The 17,918-nt window shown below is 39.3% G+C and overlaps 1 protein-coding gene across 1 annotated transcript in view; it reads left to right on the forward strand.

The window, feature by feature from the left end:
• ANO4 (anoctamin 4) overlaps nucleotides 1–17,918 on the forward strand; it is a 232,506-nt gene that overhangs the window by 195,441 nt on the left and 19,147 nt on the right. The window contains exons 17-20 of the mRNA XM_068401169.1: nucleotides 2,966–3,048; nucleotides 8,667–8,807; nucleotides 12,223–12,387; nucleotides 15,522–15,558. Coding sequence (XP_068257270.1) covers nucleotides 2,966–3,048; nucleotides 8,667–8,807; nucleotides 12,223–12,387; nucleotides 15,522–15,558 — 426 coding nt within the window. The remainder of the gene's footprint in view (nucleotides 1–2,965; nucleotides 3,049–8,666; nucleotides 8,808–12,222; nucleotides 12,388–15,521; nucleotides 15,559–17,918) is intronic.

A 17,918-nucleotide genomic window follows, 5' to 3' on the forward strand; every position in this document is an offset into this window, starting at 1 on the left:
AGAAAAAAGTCATTCTCAGAAAAAAATCGAGGTAAATTTGATAATCAATTGACTCTCAGCATACTGCCGTAAAGCCAGATCAAACTGTAGCTTTTGCTTGTCCAATTGAAGTACTGGGGAAAGCTAGTGCAAAGATGTCACTGTCTAGATGTTTTCTGAAGCTCAGTAGCAAAGTTCTGCAACTGTCCAACAGGAGAGTCCAGCTATTTATCATTTCTAATGCTTTGCTAGAGACAAGGTGGGCTGATGGTAGTTTCTCTGTCTCTGCATGTCTTTGGGGGACTAAGTGACACAAGACTAGTCCTTTTTAAAATTTTTTCTTGTCTACCTAGAAGCATGTTTCCTTTGATAAAGGAAGTAGCTTTAGAACACTTGCTGAAAGGCAAAGTTGGGAGGGGAAAAAAGGCCTGGCATGAAGAATTTAACACTTTGTTCAAGCACTAAGAAATACCAACATAAAACATTTTTTCTAAATATATCAGTTGGTCTAATAAAATATATTACTTTTCTACAGACCTTGCCTGTAGCATAAGACATTCATATTGATCTGCTCTCTGAGGAGACAGAATGTAAGGAGGTTCTTCAGCAATATTCCTGGTATATAGAACACATTCCAGAAGTCAGGATGAATGTGTGTCAGGATGGTGTTCTGAAATACAACAGGGAGAGGATTTCTGAGAGAAGGTCAGGATTAAGCTATCTGCTGTGAGAGGCCATTTGCATCACTAGATGAGATCACAACTTGTTTCAAAAGCATCTGAGGAAATGATGTTAAGAGAGCTGTTTTGTACAAATGGATGTTGAGGACTGAGCTGCAAGGTTGAGCTCTGAAGCAGGGAAAGCATAGTATAGAAAAAGCTAGCAAAAAACCTGGGAGTTAAGGCCAATGAGAAATTCAAAATTCCAAGCAGGACTTTTGCAGAATTTCCAGCATCTGGTTTAAACATACCAATTGGAAAATGGGAGAACAGTAAGTACAACTCTGTCCTGTTGAGCTGTCAAAGTCAGAAAAGAATGCTGAAGTGTGATATAGGATGTTAGTGATTACTTGACTAGAAAAGAAGCAGAGAAATATCAAAATGCAGTACTTTTTAGAAGACCTCAGTAGTAGAGTGAATCAATCAAAGAAGGTTATTTATAGCACATTTTAAAATATCTAGCAAGGGAAAAGTGCATACTGACCTGGATAGAGGGAGAAAAGTGTTGCACAGTAAAAGCTAAAACAGCGCTGTGCAGATCATCCTATTTGCTACTTAATGATTTGAAAATAGCTTTCTAAAGAAGCTTCAGGAACTGCACATGCTTACTTTGACAGGTGCTAAATGTACTAAATATAATATGTATAGATTCCTCACTCCAGTTGTGTGCAAAACAAGAAAGAAAAGAAGTACGGACAGTTCAGTACAGATATATCTGAGAGGTTCATGGCTGTGAACTCATGCGCCCACTGGAGTCCTGCTTACAGCTGCTTTTTGGAATGGAAACAGAGAGGTAGTTATCAATCAAGCTTATTTCTTCCAGGTCTCCAAAAGGTGCAGGGCTACTTGTTTAGCCTGTACAAAATAATTCAATATGAGCTGATAGAAGAGAAGCAGCTCCACCGGAAAACAAGTGAGAGAATGAACAATGTTGTGGTTCATCAGCAGTGGAGACTTATTAGTACTTACTAGTTTTGCTGATCCCAACCAATCATACTGCAATTATTAAAAAAAGTCATAGAAACATTAGTATCAGGAGGTTGAATTGACTGTCTTTATTAGATTAAATCAAAGTAGCTGTTTAACTGGCATAACATAACTCCAGCTTTCAGAAAAAGGACAACGTGATATATGAAAATGCTTTCAAACCAAATAGCTGCTTCCTTAAACACACTTTTGATATCTTACCTTATCTGCTTGCAGTGTTCATTGTCTAAGTATATCATAGCTGCATTTGCTAATACATTAAAATATAATAATTCTTACTGGCTAAAAATTCACTTTCACCGAACTTACACCAGTGCTTAGTATCATGTCACGTCATTATCAATATACTGCAGTAGGGCAGATAGTCCGTTAAGGAGATCCTTTTAGGACTGCATGTGGAACATATTACCAGGCTATTGTGACACTGTTACAGCTGATACTGTGCTAGCTCATGAACAAAGAGGTTTATGTTCTCTGTGGTTATCAGCCTGATGCTTTTCAGTGAGCAATAAAGGGAAGAGCCAAGCCTCACAGTGGGAGAGGAAGCCTTTCCATTGATTTGTGTTAGCTTTAGGCAGCTTCTACATTCTTTTAACAAAACAAATTTTAAAAAACTGTAACCATAAACAGGTTCAGCATTAATCTCCAGAATGTGAACATTCTGTTTTATGACTGAGTGCTTCCTTGATTGTTCTTTCCATCATAAAGTGGACACATAGTCATGTACAGGCATATTAAGCTATCTTGAGCTCTGTCAATAACAGCTATACAGCACAGAATGTTTAATTGTCAGATGTTAACGCCACACCATGTATACACACTCATGTAGTGTAAAAGAAATGGTCCGAATTAGAAAGATGTAAACTCCGGTTTCTGTGTATGGTAAATGGTCTTCAAAGAAGGTAAGTTACTGCTTTATCTACAATAGCCCCAAGAAACCTTTAGTTTCATCAGAAATCTGCTATATCTAGTAGTGATGACTCACTGAACAATTTTATTCTTTGACAGTCTTCCCTTGGTTGGTTAGAAATTAAACATTCTCATTTAGCACTAAATGAAATCTCTAAAGCCTCAATCATACTTGAAGCAAGCAAAGAAATCCTTAGAAAGAAACGCTTTTTGAAAGCAGTTTTGATCATCAACATGATTTGCTGTTCAAAGGAACCCGTTTATGCAAAGAAATTAAAATAATGTAACAGCTTCATTCAACAGTTCTGTGACAGTAGCTAACATTTTCTTGACTTAAAAACAATTTTGTATTTTTTTTCTATTTGTTCCAGCAACTGTTTTTCTGGAGTTTTGGAAAAGAAGGCGAGCAGTAATTGCTTATGACTGGGACTTGATAGACTGGGAAGAAGAAGAGGTTTGTATAAAAAAAAAAAAGGACTCCTTAATCTTTAATACAAAAAGATTTGGTTAAAAATGTAAGCATGTTTTTCTTTTGGATTTATTTTCGATTCATTATTCAAATCTTCATAAACTAGGAAATAAGCATTTTTCTCCTTAGATGTTTCCTCTGGAATGTGAAGAAACTTTCCCCAGGCTAAACTGTCCTTTCTTTTTACACCTATGTAAATCTAAATTAATTTCAACATATCAGTGACTGTACTTGTGGGAGATTTCAGGAAAAAAATGCACTTTGGGGAGAGCTAACAAATTTTGCTTTTGAATCCAAAGAAGTTCTTGACAGCCCAGAGTACCATGAATTTTGGCAAATGGGTTTATATCTATTGTTTTAGATAGTCACTAAGAACACTGACAGAGAGAAAGCCTTGTGAGGCTTGTACCAGCTTCTGAACGTTCAGATGCTGGTTACTGAAGTATACAGTGCTGTGGAGAGACTGAGGGAGATAACCAACTCGGAGGACTTAATTCATTCTCTGTTGATAGAGATAATCCCCTTAGGGGGGAAACTAAACAGTCAAAAATAGCCTTAACCTTTTTCTGTGGTGGTTACCAGAAAGAAACAACATGGTCTTGGGACGGAGAGCTGAGGTCTAAGTGGAAGTAGCAGGTTTTATTATGCAGCAGACAAGCAAGATTCAGTGGGTGTGGCAGAAAAAGTGCTTCTTGAGTGGTATTTGGACATACAGGCGTCCACAGTGTCTGCTCTCCTTGCTCTCCAGAGACTGTCCTGAAGCTCTTGGGGGGACAGTAAGAGCCTGCTGTAGTGGTCTCAATGCAGCTGAAAACTTCTATATTGCTGCCTCTGTGGAAGAATTTCTTTTTCATTAATCTTGCCAGCAGAGAAACAGACTTCTGAGTTATGGGGGTTTTGTCTCTATGAGGCAATGTAGTTCAATGAGGCCATGAAATGGTACAATTGCTCATTTGCTGGTAGAATTTTTTTTTAAATGCTTAATGACTAAGAAAATAATCTGAGAGCATAAAATGAAATAACTTACACAACTGGAAATTGGTTTCTTTATAGCAACAGAAACATTATTATTTGTGCACTTATGCTGTCAATTCTTGGTAATACTTCAGGACTATTGTTAGAAAATTCAGAAAAATACTGATTTAACTCTGCTGAGATTAGCAGTCTGCTCTTGCCAATGCTAACGAGCCACAGAGAGACCACACTGAGATAGTCCTGTCTGAGGTTCAGATATTGATCAGGATTGAACTGCAGTGATTATGTCTCCTCATGGCTAGTTGCAAAAAAGCCACTGCTGCTGCTGACAGCTAAGGCAGAAGATGGATGTACCAAATTGCAAGTAAGGATTACAGCTCAGTGTCCCCAGAATGAGAAGGGGCTTTTAAGCTAGCAAAATACACAAGCAAGTACAGTATGAGGCCCTTTTTATGTTTTTTCCAGGAAGCCTGGTCTTGCAGATGTTTATAGTATGGGATTTTATATATCTGCATCTTTCACCATTTAACCTACCTGGATTTGGGATTATGTTGATTTATAAAGCCATCCACCTGAATATTCTACAATCAGTTCATTGACAAATATTTAATTTCCTGGTAAGGCTGTCCTTAAGTGATGCTTCAATTTGTTTTTTTTTTCCTTTCCATGTAATAATACTAAGTGATTTCTGGCTGCTGTAGTAATGCTTGGAGAAGTCTTTTGCTCAGGTGTGAGCACAACAGCTCCAGGCCCATTCAGGACCACTTCCCATTCTGTTTCCCTCTCCTCTTTATGCACATGCCTAAACTCTTCCTACAGCCTTGCTGCTACTACTGAAAGTGCATGTCATCTTCCAGAGCCTGGAGTAAAGCATTCCCATGGAAGATCCTTTCTCTGCTTTTTAAGCTTTTTTTGAAAGAGCATTACTATGCCTGTGCAACTAAGCCTTTAGCTGGAATAAACACTGAAAAGACAGAAGAGAGTAAAGTTGCTAGATTTTTCCTCTTCCAGTCAGAAAGCTTGCAAGAGCTTTTGGTAGTTGAAACTATCCTCATAGAAATATAATGTGTTTATGATGTCTATCAAATAACATTATGTTTTATCAGAGATGCTCATGTTCCACTGGCAGATTAGTTCAGTTTGGCCTGCAGGATGACATACATATGTTGGTAATTTTCAGAGGATACCTGCTCCCTGCTGATGGTCAGATGGTCTTTTATTCTCACACCAGGCTTTTTCCAATGAGCTCTGTCAACAAGACCTCAGTCAGGTGCCCTGGGGAAGTGGTGAGTGTACCTGCTCCAGAGCTATTCACTGCACCTTCTTACAGTTCTAGAGGGAGTTTTATAAGTCTCTACAGCAGGAGGTAGCAGTGTGCCAGATGGTAAAGTTCTCTCTCAAATTAGAGGTTAAAGATGCTGATAGGAACTCAAATGGCTGCTTCTCAAAGATTTATGTGACCAGTCATCAGAGTTATGAGTATCTTACTGGCATTTGAGGCATCAGTTCCTCCTTTGTTCAGCTTTCAGTGAGATCCAAAGAGTGGGAGCTGATTGCCTCCCAGAGGTGTCTTCTCTGAAGATGCTACAGCTGCCAGTGCTCATACCTACTGTGCAACCTAAGCATGCCCTTGCTTTAAGGTCAGCTCTACAGACCACTGCTTCCTCTTCTTGAGTATCGACCCCTTGGCACTGGGGTCTTTGCAGGACTTTGGCCCTGAGACGGTCACAGTTTTGAAGCAACTGTCCCAGGTGAAAAAGTGTTGAGATCATTTCCCTGTTGAAGTCCACCTCTTCACTTTGCCATTGCCTTTAGCTGCAAGCAGGATGACCTGCAAATGACAGGCTTTGCAAGGAGACTTACTTTTGGGTGTGCTCTCATTGTCCCAGTGATCAAGATTCAGATTTTCAGTCTTTTACAAATCCATTTTCTACATCTGGGCTATAGAGGACAATATATCTTTGGACTGGGAAGGATAGAATTCCTGCAAGAATTCACCTGTTGAAGGACTCAGACACCTCCTGAAAGAAAAGGATATATTTCACAAAGAAATTTAGAGTAGCTCTTCTAGTGCAGAAAGATACGGCCTAAGGCACTATACAAAGATCTGGAGTAAGGCAGTGCACACTAATCCATATTTGATACTCCAGAAATCAGTATGGTTTCTCCTGTGAGTAAAGAATTTGAATGATCCATGTTTGAGAAGTGGGAAGGAAGGAGAACAGTCTGTTTTATGTAGATTGAAAAAGAAACATCCTATGGTGTTTGATCATGAAGTTGTAGATGTCAGTGAGAATTTTGTCTCCATAAGGTGAAAATTTTACTACTCCTAAAAGTGCCGCTTTCTAATAAAATCACTGCTAATTAAATTTCCTCTCTACATTCCATTCAGTTATCACTGGACAAAATCAGCTGATTTAATTTATTAGTATTTCAAATAAATCAATTAAAGAGTTCGAATTACCATTTTAATTCACCAGCTTTTGTTAATGAAGATTGTTATTTTTATTAACATTATCTGCCATGTCTAGCTTTTGCTTGGTTTAATTTTGATTGTCAAATTGAAAAATAAGGTTTTGCTACAGAGGGAAATTCATTAATTCTTACCAACAGTAGATTGAAAAAAAAAACATTTATAAGGCTTCCTATCACTTCTTTATCACTTTTTTGTTCTAAATGAAGAGACAAAGAATTGAAACAATGAAGACGATGGAAAGGAGAATTAAATCTGTTCAGATGTTCAACCTTGTGAATTCCTCACCACTTTAGATTTTCACCGAAGGAAGGCATGCCACAGCCCTTGCAGTGTCCAGGTCCTTGAACCTGGCGACACGGGTTGAATGTGTTCTGGCTCTTTCAACCCTGCATATCTGGATTCGCTTTTCTTGTAAATGAGGTGCAAGGTGGAAGACTGGAGAGTAACTGGATCTTGGCTGGGTGGGCAACAAGAAACCAACTGCACAGAGTTCCTGGCACTCCCAGCTGAAATATGGTTTCTGTCGCTATTTACAGCATACTTTTTTCTTTTTCTTCAGTGTCACTTTCTTTATACCATTAACCTCAGACAGATACAGTACTGTTCACTTCCTGCCCTTGGCATGCAGGAATATTACTTGCATTGTTTCTCTTGCTAGATTGTGATCTCCTCAGCAGTCTTCAGCCCTGACATGGCAGGAACAGCTTGAGCAAGGTAGAATAAGAGCAAGGTGTTACCTTGCCTCCACAGAAACATGCTTAGCCTTTGTATATAGCTAATGTAGGGCTGGTTCCCTCAAGCACATAATTAATTACACAGGCATTGCAGCTGAGCATGCATGCCTCTTGACTTTTTTTAATACCATGTTACCAGGTTGCTGCTTGAATTTAGAAATTAACTGTATTAAGAACATGCCTTCAAAATTTGAGAGAATGAGAATGAGACATGATTTTTTTTTATTTCCCAAGGGAATTTTATATAAAGTATGTAGGATTTTAGGATAACTTATTTTTATTCACATTCTGAAGACTTGTATAAACAGTTAAGATATACCTATTTCAATGCAGTCATTTAAGGTCTGGTCATTTACAACTTTCAGTCAGTCGAAGTTCAATTAAATGCAGCTGAAGGGTTGGAAGTGAACGAAATTGGTAAGCTGAGTTCTTGGCTGTTACAAAGAAATGCACAGCAGAGGCCTGGTGGAAAAGCTGCAAAGACAGTCCATAGCTGCCTTTGTGCTCCCTTGCAGCCAGCTGTACCATGGGCCAGTTCTGCAGCGTGCATCAGAACTTTGTAAAACTTGATCTAATATATAAGGACTGCCAGCAGCTGTGAGAGTCCATCTTCACAGCCTGGTGCTTTCTCTTTTCTCTGACAGCATCCCTGATGTCAGACTTGGATGAGGTGGCACAGGACACACAGCTGTTGGTAAACTTCCTGGATGGCAGGGCAGTGGGGTAGCCCTACTGCAGCCAAAAACCATGAGGTCTTGCCTGAACTAAGGGTGAACCCTGTCTTCCAACAAGGCTGTAAACAGATGTAACCAAGCCTCTATCCAAGAAATCCCCAGGTTTCATTTCAGAAGAGAGTTTTTATGGCAAAGAAGGAATTAACATTTCTGCTGCTGAAAGCTGTTCCTGCTAATAAGATTGTCCAAGTTAGGAAGGAATTGAGCAGTATTAGATGGCATGGCTCCTTCTTCAAATGCTAAGAAACTTTTGCTGATAATGGGAAGGTAACCAATTACCTAGCAAACAGCAACTGGGTTTGGAAAAAGTTGGGTTTATTTTTTTCTTTTTACTTTGTTGTAGAATTGCAGTATCAATAGGATAATACCAGGCTGGAAAACTCTGTGGTATCAACCTTAAAATGATTTGGCTTACAGCCATATAGTTTGAAAGAGCATTGTTTAGAGGAGTAGCTAATTGGGGAGTTTGCTAAATACTTCCAATATGGTTTTATGGGTGCAGTGATTTATTCTAATTCTCATGAAGCAGACCTGATTTCCCAGCTCAGCTTTTATAGTAGCTGTGCCAGCTGTTGAATTCAAAGATGTACTTCCCAATAACAGTGATTTGATAAAAGATCTGAAGTTTCCTACAGAATCTTTCCTAGCTGTGCTGTATGTGAACATTGTCTGTCTGTTCTTTAGGAGGAAATTCGTCCGCAGTTTGAAGCCAAGTACTCCAAGAAAGAACGAATGAACCCCATATCCGGGAAGCCAGAGCCTTATCAAGCATTTGCAGATAAATGCAGCAGACTCATTGTTTCTGCATCTGGAATATTTTTTATGGTTTGAGAACTTCTATTTATTTACCAGTTGAAAAAATTCAAAATAACATTATCTCTGCTAAAAGACTAGGGAGATATTGGATATGACTACTTGAAAGTGAAATGAGCTCTAGTGTGTTTACTGCAGGCTGAAAATCTGTATACAGCAAATAGCCTGAGTTTCTGTAAAGTCCTACACTGATTTCCTCATCACTGAGTCTCACAGATAGTTAAGTCTTTCCTTCAAGGCTATATACATAAGGCTATATGTAGTGACACATACACTGGAATAATAACAATATCACATTCAGGTACCAAATTCAGCTCACTGAATTAGCTCACTGATTTCCTTGCTTCCTTGTGTAGACAGCGCAGAGTGATGGGGAGAGATGTCATAGAAGAGGCAGTTGTTCTTTGTAAACTCTACAGAGAAACTAAGCTGCCTAGAGTGCTTCATGATGTTAGTATCTCCTAGTTTTTCAATGTATTGAGGAGGTAAGGAAAGAGGGTTCATACTCCTAGTGCAATTGAAATGGAGAAACCAATGTTCCTTGCCTAAAATGAGGCACCTCTCCCCACTTCCAAACTGCAAAACTAAATGCAGCAGCAAAATCTCTCCTAACAGAGAGCCGTGTGCATTTCTGCTGAAAAGGCCTATCCTCCAACTTCACTGGATCTGTTATTTACTGTTATTCACATAACAGCAGTGGTAGGATTATCTTGAAAACACAGCTGGCATCAACTCAGACCCTTGTGGAATTTACTAGGACTTTTCCCACAGGCTGGAAAATGATATATGTGTATAACTTCAAGAGATGTGGAGAGCCAGGTGGGTGAGCTAGCCCAGCAACTTTGTGTTTGAATGAGATGGGAGGGATAGGGTAGAGGGCTTGTAAGAAACTGATGGCTTCAAAACTTTCCAAAGCAATCTTGGACAAGAAAGGCAAAAGCATTATTGAGATGAACTGTACTCTGGTATGTCAGGTGGATGGACAGAGATACACAGAGAAACACTGGGCATGAGGAGCCAACGTACTGTTTGACTCAGCCCTTGAAGACACTTACCTCTGCTCAGGACTGCAGTCTCTGCTCAGAATTGCTTGTATACCTGCAACATTTTGCATTTTCCCTACATTTTTTTTTATTGAAGGGGGGACATTTTTCACTTCCTACCCTTTGCAAAGGCAGTCATTAATCTGCTTAGCCTAGTGATAGATCTTGCTCAAAGTGTCAGAGAGAGTAGCCTTGCTCTGAATTGCATGCACCACAAATTGTCCCTATAACAGCCCTTGAAACAGGATAAGGGTTATTTTCACTGAAAATATTTTTTATTGCTGAAATAGCGTGAGCTTTCAACGAGTTAGAAAAACTCTGAATTTTCCTCCATTTAGGTAAAAATATTCCTTAAAAATTATAGCTTTAAGTACAGGAGATATACATTTATCAAAACTTCAAGTTAGAGCAGTTCTCAAAATTTCACAGTATTAGCTTTCACAGTGCAGTTACTAATACAGCTTGAACAGGGTTATTAATTCCCTGTTAACAAAGGAAAGTGGTCCTTCTTCCCCTCAACACTATGCAGGGAATCCAGAGGCAGTCCTCTAGCTCAGTAACTTTGTAATGTTTCTATGTGCTGCCAATGTGGTAGCAGAGAATCTAATAAACTAGCCGTTCACATTGACACACAATTAACTTTTTCATCTGCACTGGGATTATGTCAGTCAATTAGTCAAATAGACCTGTTGGAGACCAGCGTAGGGGAAAGGGACCTGGGGCTCCTAGTGGACAGCAGGATGACCATGAGCCAGCAGTGTGCCCCTGTGGCCAAGAAGGCCAATGGCATCCTGGGGTGTATTAGAAGGGGTGTGGTTAGCAGGTCGAGAGAGGTTCTCCTCCCCCTCTACTCTGCCCTGGTGAGGCCGCATCTGGAATATTGTGTCCAGTTCTGGGCCCCTCAGTTCAAGAAGGACAGGGAACTGCTAGAGAGAGTCCAGCGCAGAGCCACGAAGATGATTAAGGGAGTGGAACATCTCCCTTATGAGGAGAGGCTGAGGGAGCTGGGTCTCTTTAGCTTAGAGGAGACTGAGGGGTGACCTCATTAATGTTTATAAATATGTAAAGGGCAAGTGTCATGAGGATGGAGCCAGGCTCTTCTCAGTGACATCCCGTGACAGGACAAGGGGCAATGGGTGCAAGCTGGAACACAGGAGGTTCCACTGAAATATGAGGAAAAACTTCTTTACGGTGAGGGTGACTGAACACTGGAACAGGCTGCCCAGAGAGGTTGTGGAGTCTCCTTCTCTGGAGACATTCAAAACCCGCCTGGACGCGTTCCTGTGTGATATGGTCTAGGCAATCCTGCTCCGGCAGGGGGATTGGACTAGATGATCTTTCGAGGTCCCTTCCAATCCCTAACATTCTGTGATTCTGTGATTCTGTGATTCTGTAATTCAGTAAATAATAAAATATGAAAACAGCTTGATTAGCATTCAGTGTTTTCAAAATCATTTTGCCCATTCAATTAGCTTAGATATCCTTCAATTTTGATAGGTTTAAGTTGTCTGTGCATAACCTTGGAATACATCTATCTTTTGCAAATAATCATGTCTTCTACTGAAGAAACTCTCCCTTCTTATCTAATAAGGTAGCTAATGGGTACTATGCCAGAGTTCCTATGAGGTGAGTCACCCATGCTAATTTCCAACGTTTTGTCCTTTAGGTGGCTTTCTAAACTGTGACATAAATTGGTCACGATGGAAAACAGTTGTCATTTAGTGCTCAACTGTTGCATATGGAACATCAAGTGATTTAGCAGCCTGGCTCAGCTGCATGGCTTTTACAGTATAACTGTCACATTTTCTGAAAGTCTCATCTGAGAAGAAATTACAAGGGCAATTGAATTTGCTGCCTTCCCTAGACAGAATCTTTCCAGAACTGTAGCAAGGAACAGCTTACTAGGGTAGCTTGCCACGGTTGTTGTTAAGGCAGTGCTTACAAATGGAGATGTTTTTTCCTGTAAGTGTGAAGTCCATCAAAGCACACAATCCATCGCAAATACGACACCGTCAAGCTGGGACATCAGTTTGAGAGTAGCTTTTGCACATCGTGAAACATGCATGTAAGGAAAATTTCTAATTCCCAGAGCTGGTAACACTGTTTCCCACACTAATGCTAAGGAAGAGATACCTTTTCAAGAAGATGTTTAAAACTAAAAATTATTTTAATATTATTTCAAAGATATTTTGCATTATGGAAAATAAAAAGGACTCCAGAGTAAGAAGAATATTCATGTTGAAACCTTTCTCTGGAATCAGAATGGATGTATTTTTCAAGTCTCTCATTTCATTGTTTTGGGTTTTGGAGTTTCAGGGAGAAGTTAACTCCAGTTCTATTGGAAGTTTTCAGGTTCTTCTCTCTGACTTTTTTTTCTCCTTTAGATCTGTGTGGTGATTGCTGCTGTTTTTGGCATTGTTATTTACCGTGTTGTGACTGTCAGCACTTTTGCTGCCTTTAAGTGGGCTTTAATCAGGAATAACTCTCAGGTTGCAACTACAGGGACTGCAGTGTGCATCAACTTTTGCATCATCATGCTACTGAATGTGGTGAGTAAAACTAACATATCTAAAGTTATATACACACACACACATATATATATATATATATATATATATATATATGTATACATGGTCTGGGTGCATTGTAGGGGGACTGGCTGAGGTCAGTTTATTGTTGTGGTCTGGTTTGGAACCAGACTTGGGACAAAGACAAAAATGGAATTTCTGTGTGGTAACAGCTCCAGTGAGGCAGTATAACATAGATTAGATGGGAGATGAGTTTCATCCTTCCATCGAGATGCAGGTGCTTCTGTATATTGCTGTGACAGCAAAGTGTCTTCTATTAGTTGCTCTTGGCAAGAGGTGTGTAGCCTTTTACTATTTTACTAGCAGGTTTTTTGTCAACTGACATTATAAGAATGCATTTTAAGGGGGAGGAGAGATCAACCTTCAAACCATCCAGGTACTGGAGCCAGGGTGGAGTATCTCTACCCACTCAGTAGCAAGTGTCTTCTGCAAAAAGCATGTTAAGTTTTGCTCCAGGAGATATGCTAACGTACTTCCTAGGGGAAGTATAAGATGGTATTTCAGGCCTGCACATTCCAAGTGCTGGCTTGGAGACTAGTTTCTTCCCTGTGCAATACCCAAGCTATCCATCATTTAAAAATTAATTTTAACAGCCCCTCGTTTATATAGCAGGAAATTCCACGAGACTTTGCTGCAGGACTTCAGTTCTCCCTTTGGCATAGGCAAGACTGGATTGCTGACTAGGACAGTCTATCAAGAACTGTCAACTTTCCTATGTTTTCCCTCAGGTGGGACTGTAGGCTGAGAAAGGGCAGAAAGAAGAAGCGGAAGCTGTTATTCTCTCTTCTTCTTTTATTTTATTTTTGATTTATTGTTTGTTATCTGAAGCTTTTGGGAGTTTTCCTTAATCCACCTAGAGCACACAATAGCATAGAAGAAATGAAAACTATATATATCTATGTCAGTTAAACATCCATTTCCAAGCTCTCAGTATAAGTCATTGTATATGCAGTGAAGGAGCAACAAAGAAATACTGCACAAACAAAATTATTTGGTTCTCAGGGTTTTACAGCTTAGAGAAATTTTTAAAATAATGGAAAATGGCTTGAAGGTGCCTTTTGAGAAACTTTGTTTTACTTCCTAAAATACATCAAATAAATAGAGTACTGCAAAGATGGCTTTCTTAAGCCTTATACTTATTACCATGCAATAAACACCACAGCCTTAGATCTGGATATAGCTCATGGAAACAAAAGATCCCCAAAATATGAAACTGCATGAGCTTTTCAAAAGAAGGACTTAAGAACATAATCCCTCACTTCCCATGATGGATTAATGTAGTTTACTGAAGGACAGTACTGGGATTTCTTTTGAAAAAAAATAATGTTTTCCCCAGGAGCAATTCAGGTAGTTGAACCATCTACAACGTGTGACTCAAGAAAAGTAGCAGGAGAGCAAGCAAAGATACAGTGATAAAACCAGAATGGACCAAGATGTATATAACAGTAGGGAATTCACTCCTAAGAAGCCTGGAAAACTGCCACTGATTCTGATATGAGTTGACAACCTCTCTGAGCATCAGGAGAAAGGTCTAGACCACAAGTAACTTCTAGACTGGCTGCTCTGAGAGCTAGGTACGTACACTGACACATCCATCATGACAAAACAAAATGACCTTCAAGCATAGTGTCTCACAGATAATCCTGCAGCCTGACCTGAGAACAATCACTACCTTTACCTAAGTTAATAAAACCTGTTAATTCCAGTGATATCATCCATAGAAAATATGAACACAGAACAGAATATGATCCTAAACAAGGCCCCTTGGGACTAGTAGTGATAAACTGCAGTAGCAGATAATTAGATCCAAACATTATTAACAGAATCTCTAACACAGTTTTACTATTCCAGGAGGAATAGCAACAAAATACAGTTTTGATACCCCCTTCTGCAGAGCAATGTACATTTATAAAATAGCACATTCCCTGCTGGGATCAGGATATAAACCAGCCAGACATTTAGCACTTTTACATTTGCCCTTAAGAGATGCTTTTAAACCTAGAAGAAACCACTATATTCATTACTGGAAACAAAACTGTTTACTCCAAAGGCAGCAGAAAGCTATTCTAAGCAAGCAGTGGTTGTTAACATGGAGGAGGTAATTTAGGATTACTCAGTTCTTAAGCAGGCTGTTTGATCTGTAAACTGTACATAACTCAATTTAAGCAAGAGTTTATAAGGATAACTGCAAATGAAAAGAAACATTGCTGATATGCACTTTGAGAATAAGTAAGTACTTGAGCCTGAAGTATGAGGAGCTTTGTATCCCTGTAGGCATCAGGGAGAGTTAAGGACATGGAGCATTTTGTGGGAACAGGTTCCAGACTCATTTAAAGCAAATGGAAAATGTTGTAGTAATTTATACTAATACTGATGTTGGTGGTGATGTATTTTATAGGTTCAAAATCCCTTCGCAAATACTAATTGTGCAAACCCTCTAAGTTAGTTTTTGTAAGCTTTATGAAGTTAGCAGTCTCCTGGAGAGTTTGAGGGCATGGTATCTGCTAAGCACAGAAAGTACCACTTAGGGTTTAGAACAATGTCACTGACTCAGAGTAAGAAACGTGTTTATGATGTGTTTCATGGTGGGGATTATTAAAGACTTTCTCTGAAGCAACCCTGTCTCCCCAGTGTATTTCAGCACCAAAAAACTCCCAAACAAAACCAAAAAGCCCAAAATACCCAACATACCAGAGCGTGCTCTTACTAGGGTGAATATTTTTTTTTTGTGAGATAAATGTTCCATAAGCAACTAAGAAATACCAGCTGTGTTATTGTTCTGCTTTGTATTTTTGGAAAATTTATCTGACCCTTTTTCACTGTGTATATTAAATAAGGACAGTGACAGCATTTTTTTCTCCGTATATTGTGGCTGAAAAGAGCTGAGTATAAGCTTTAAAAATATCACTGTTCCTTGTTTGATTATATCATTATTGTATTATTACTATATAGTTTTATTATCATCATTATCAGAACATCACAGAGACCATCTGGATGTTACGTTTAACATGTAAGAGCACTTACTCTACTTAGAAAGCAGTTCAATATTTTTGAGCTGGTCACGTATCTAAAAGGCTGTTTCTTCTCTATTACAGCTGTATGAAAAGGTTGCTCTTTTCCTGACAAACTTAGGTAAGCAATGTCAAATACAGAATTGAATGATATTGTACTGAGTTTTTGGCCCCTATACCATGATAGCATTCAAACTGTCTGTATAAATGTGAAAAATCCTGATTAATTTGCAATCTATAGAAATTAATGTTTTTCTTAAGTTCATAATAAAGTAGTATACAAACTAAGCTATAGTGCCATTCAATCAGCGGTGACAACAATCACCCACCTGCCATGCTTAGTTCTTGTTCCAACCGCTTACCTTGTAAGAACTTAAACAAATTGTTACTTTGGGGGAAAAAGCAGAGAAACTGAGGATTCATAACCCCCAGGTTTTGTGAAGACCTGGAAATGGGGGAATCGCCTCTGGAAGACAAATTTATAGTTTGAAACTAAGGTGCTTATTGGCTATCAAATATATGCCTTTAAGAGGGGCAGTAATTTGGAGGGAAAATAACTAGGTGACTCATCAACTCTAACAACACCTAAAATTTAATGGTCTTGTAAGTTTCTGTAATCTTTTCAGCTCACTCATAAAAGTTATCTTTAGGCTAGAGTAAACATGTTTTCTAAGGACAGCATGTACTGTCACTGGAATAGCAATAGGCTATCACTCATATATCCGTGGCTCAGGCAGAGTCTCTGGAGATCCTGATCGTGCTGGAAGATAGTAGTTGGTGGCAATTGGCAAGGGCTCCTTAGTGTCAAGAAGCCTGAAATGAGACGCTTGCTGAAGGCCTATTAAGCAAAGCATATTATGGCATGTGTAGAAGTGGTTTAAGGAGATTATTTTGAGCACCTGCATACCTTGGTACATTGATGATATTCAGTAAGGTATTTTGGACCAGGTGGACAGATTTTGGTGTCTGCTCAGAGGAAACACACAGCAGATTTTATCTAGTGTCAGGGCTTTTCTACATCTGGGAAATCATAAGTGATGTGTTCAAAGCATGTCTGTGTAAGACAGAATTTTATTCTGTTTTTTCTTAATAAACGGAGACTCCACATTTGTATGCCATAAATTTAAAATATTTTTGCCATCCTGTATCCCTGGAAAAGATACCTGCTAGTTACAGTCGAGAAATATGACTTTCAAGTATGTGATTTGCACAGGCTATGCCCTTTTACTCCCTGTGACACCCTGGGGACAGTAAGATATGGTCTAGACACCTTGAAGCTTGATTACTTTCTGCTAGGTTATCATCAAGGTAGGTGTGCCTCTTGTAGCCTGTACAGAAAGCATTTGTGTGAAACCTCAGTGGGTCAATCTGTTCTGACAGTGTTCAGACTGTTTGTGGTTTTTACTCCGATGGCCTAAGTAGCTGATTTGGTTTGAATTATCTTTATCAGTGTAATAAGCTCGGAGTGGGATTGGCAGCAAAGCTACATTCAAGATGTCCTTCTTCAGCCTTTACATGACCTTTTTCAGAGCTCACGTCCATGCTCTCTGCCATGGTCTCTGATGGGCATATGAGCAAAGTTTCAGCTGCAGCAACCTTGTTAAAGTCAAACTTCTCCTTCCCCACAGACTGGCATCAAAAATCCATGACATTTTATTTCTTTCTGCTTAGCTAAATATGTATGTACTGTCATACATACAAACTTGGGTTTCTTGACAGGCATTTCCAAATCACTAATACTGTTGCTAAATTATGGTTTGTTTTATGGTTTTGTTGATACATCTATTTGAAATGTCTTCATTGGTAGGGCGGCTCTGATTAAAGAGAATCTAGTTTATCGTTGTTGTTTCTGTACTTCCAGTGCTTTACTGGAGGGTCCTTTGGAGTTTGGTCCTTTGGTGGTATATGAGTACCACCATTATGAAAGACAGAATCACCTCCACTTCTCCTCTGATTACTCCTGTTCACAGCAATGGTTGACTAATAACAAGCTCCTGCCAAATGGAAGGAAGTTCCAGGACATGGTACTGGTGTGTTGGCACAGAAGTTGTTTTGTTAACTTCTGTCTTGATATCTCTTTAGATGGAGATTAAGGGCCTACCTGAAGGAAGGAATATGTCTTCTCCTTTCCCATTTGCCTTACCACATCCATTGCAAAATATTTTTTCTCAGTCTTCTGTGATGAGATCCCTGGGACAAGGAAAGGGAGTCATGCGGTGGCATTCCACTGATAACTTGTGTAGAGTCCTTAGGTACCAGCATGGTGGGCAAATCCATGAAACAGAATTACTAGGAGGATTTGCTCCAGTTCAGTGTGACAACTCTAACAAAAAGGCATTTACATAGCTTGTAGTGGGGTGCTTTCTGGCAATGTCATTATGGTAGGTTGCAGAAAAGGAAACAAGAGAAGAGCCTGAGCCTGTAAAGCACACAGGAATCTAGGAGGGATGTTTAATATACACATTATCTCAACCACTTTTT

Source organism: Nyctibius grandis, chromosome 5 (assembly GCF_013368605.1).
Source record: "Nyctibius grandis isolate bNycGra1 chromosome 5, bNycGra1.pri, whole genome shotgun sequence".
In the NCBI taxonomy this organism is placed as follows: Eukaryota; Metazoa; Chordata; class Aves; order Nyctibiiformes; family Nyctibiidae; genus Nyctibius; species Nyctibius grandis.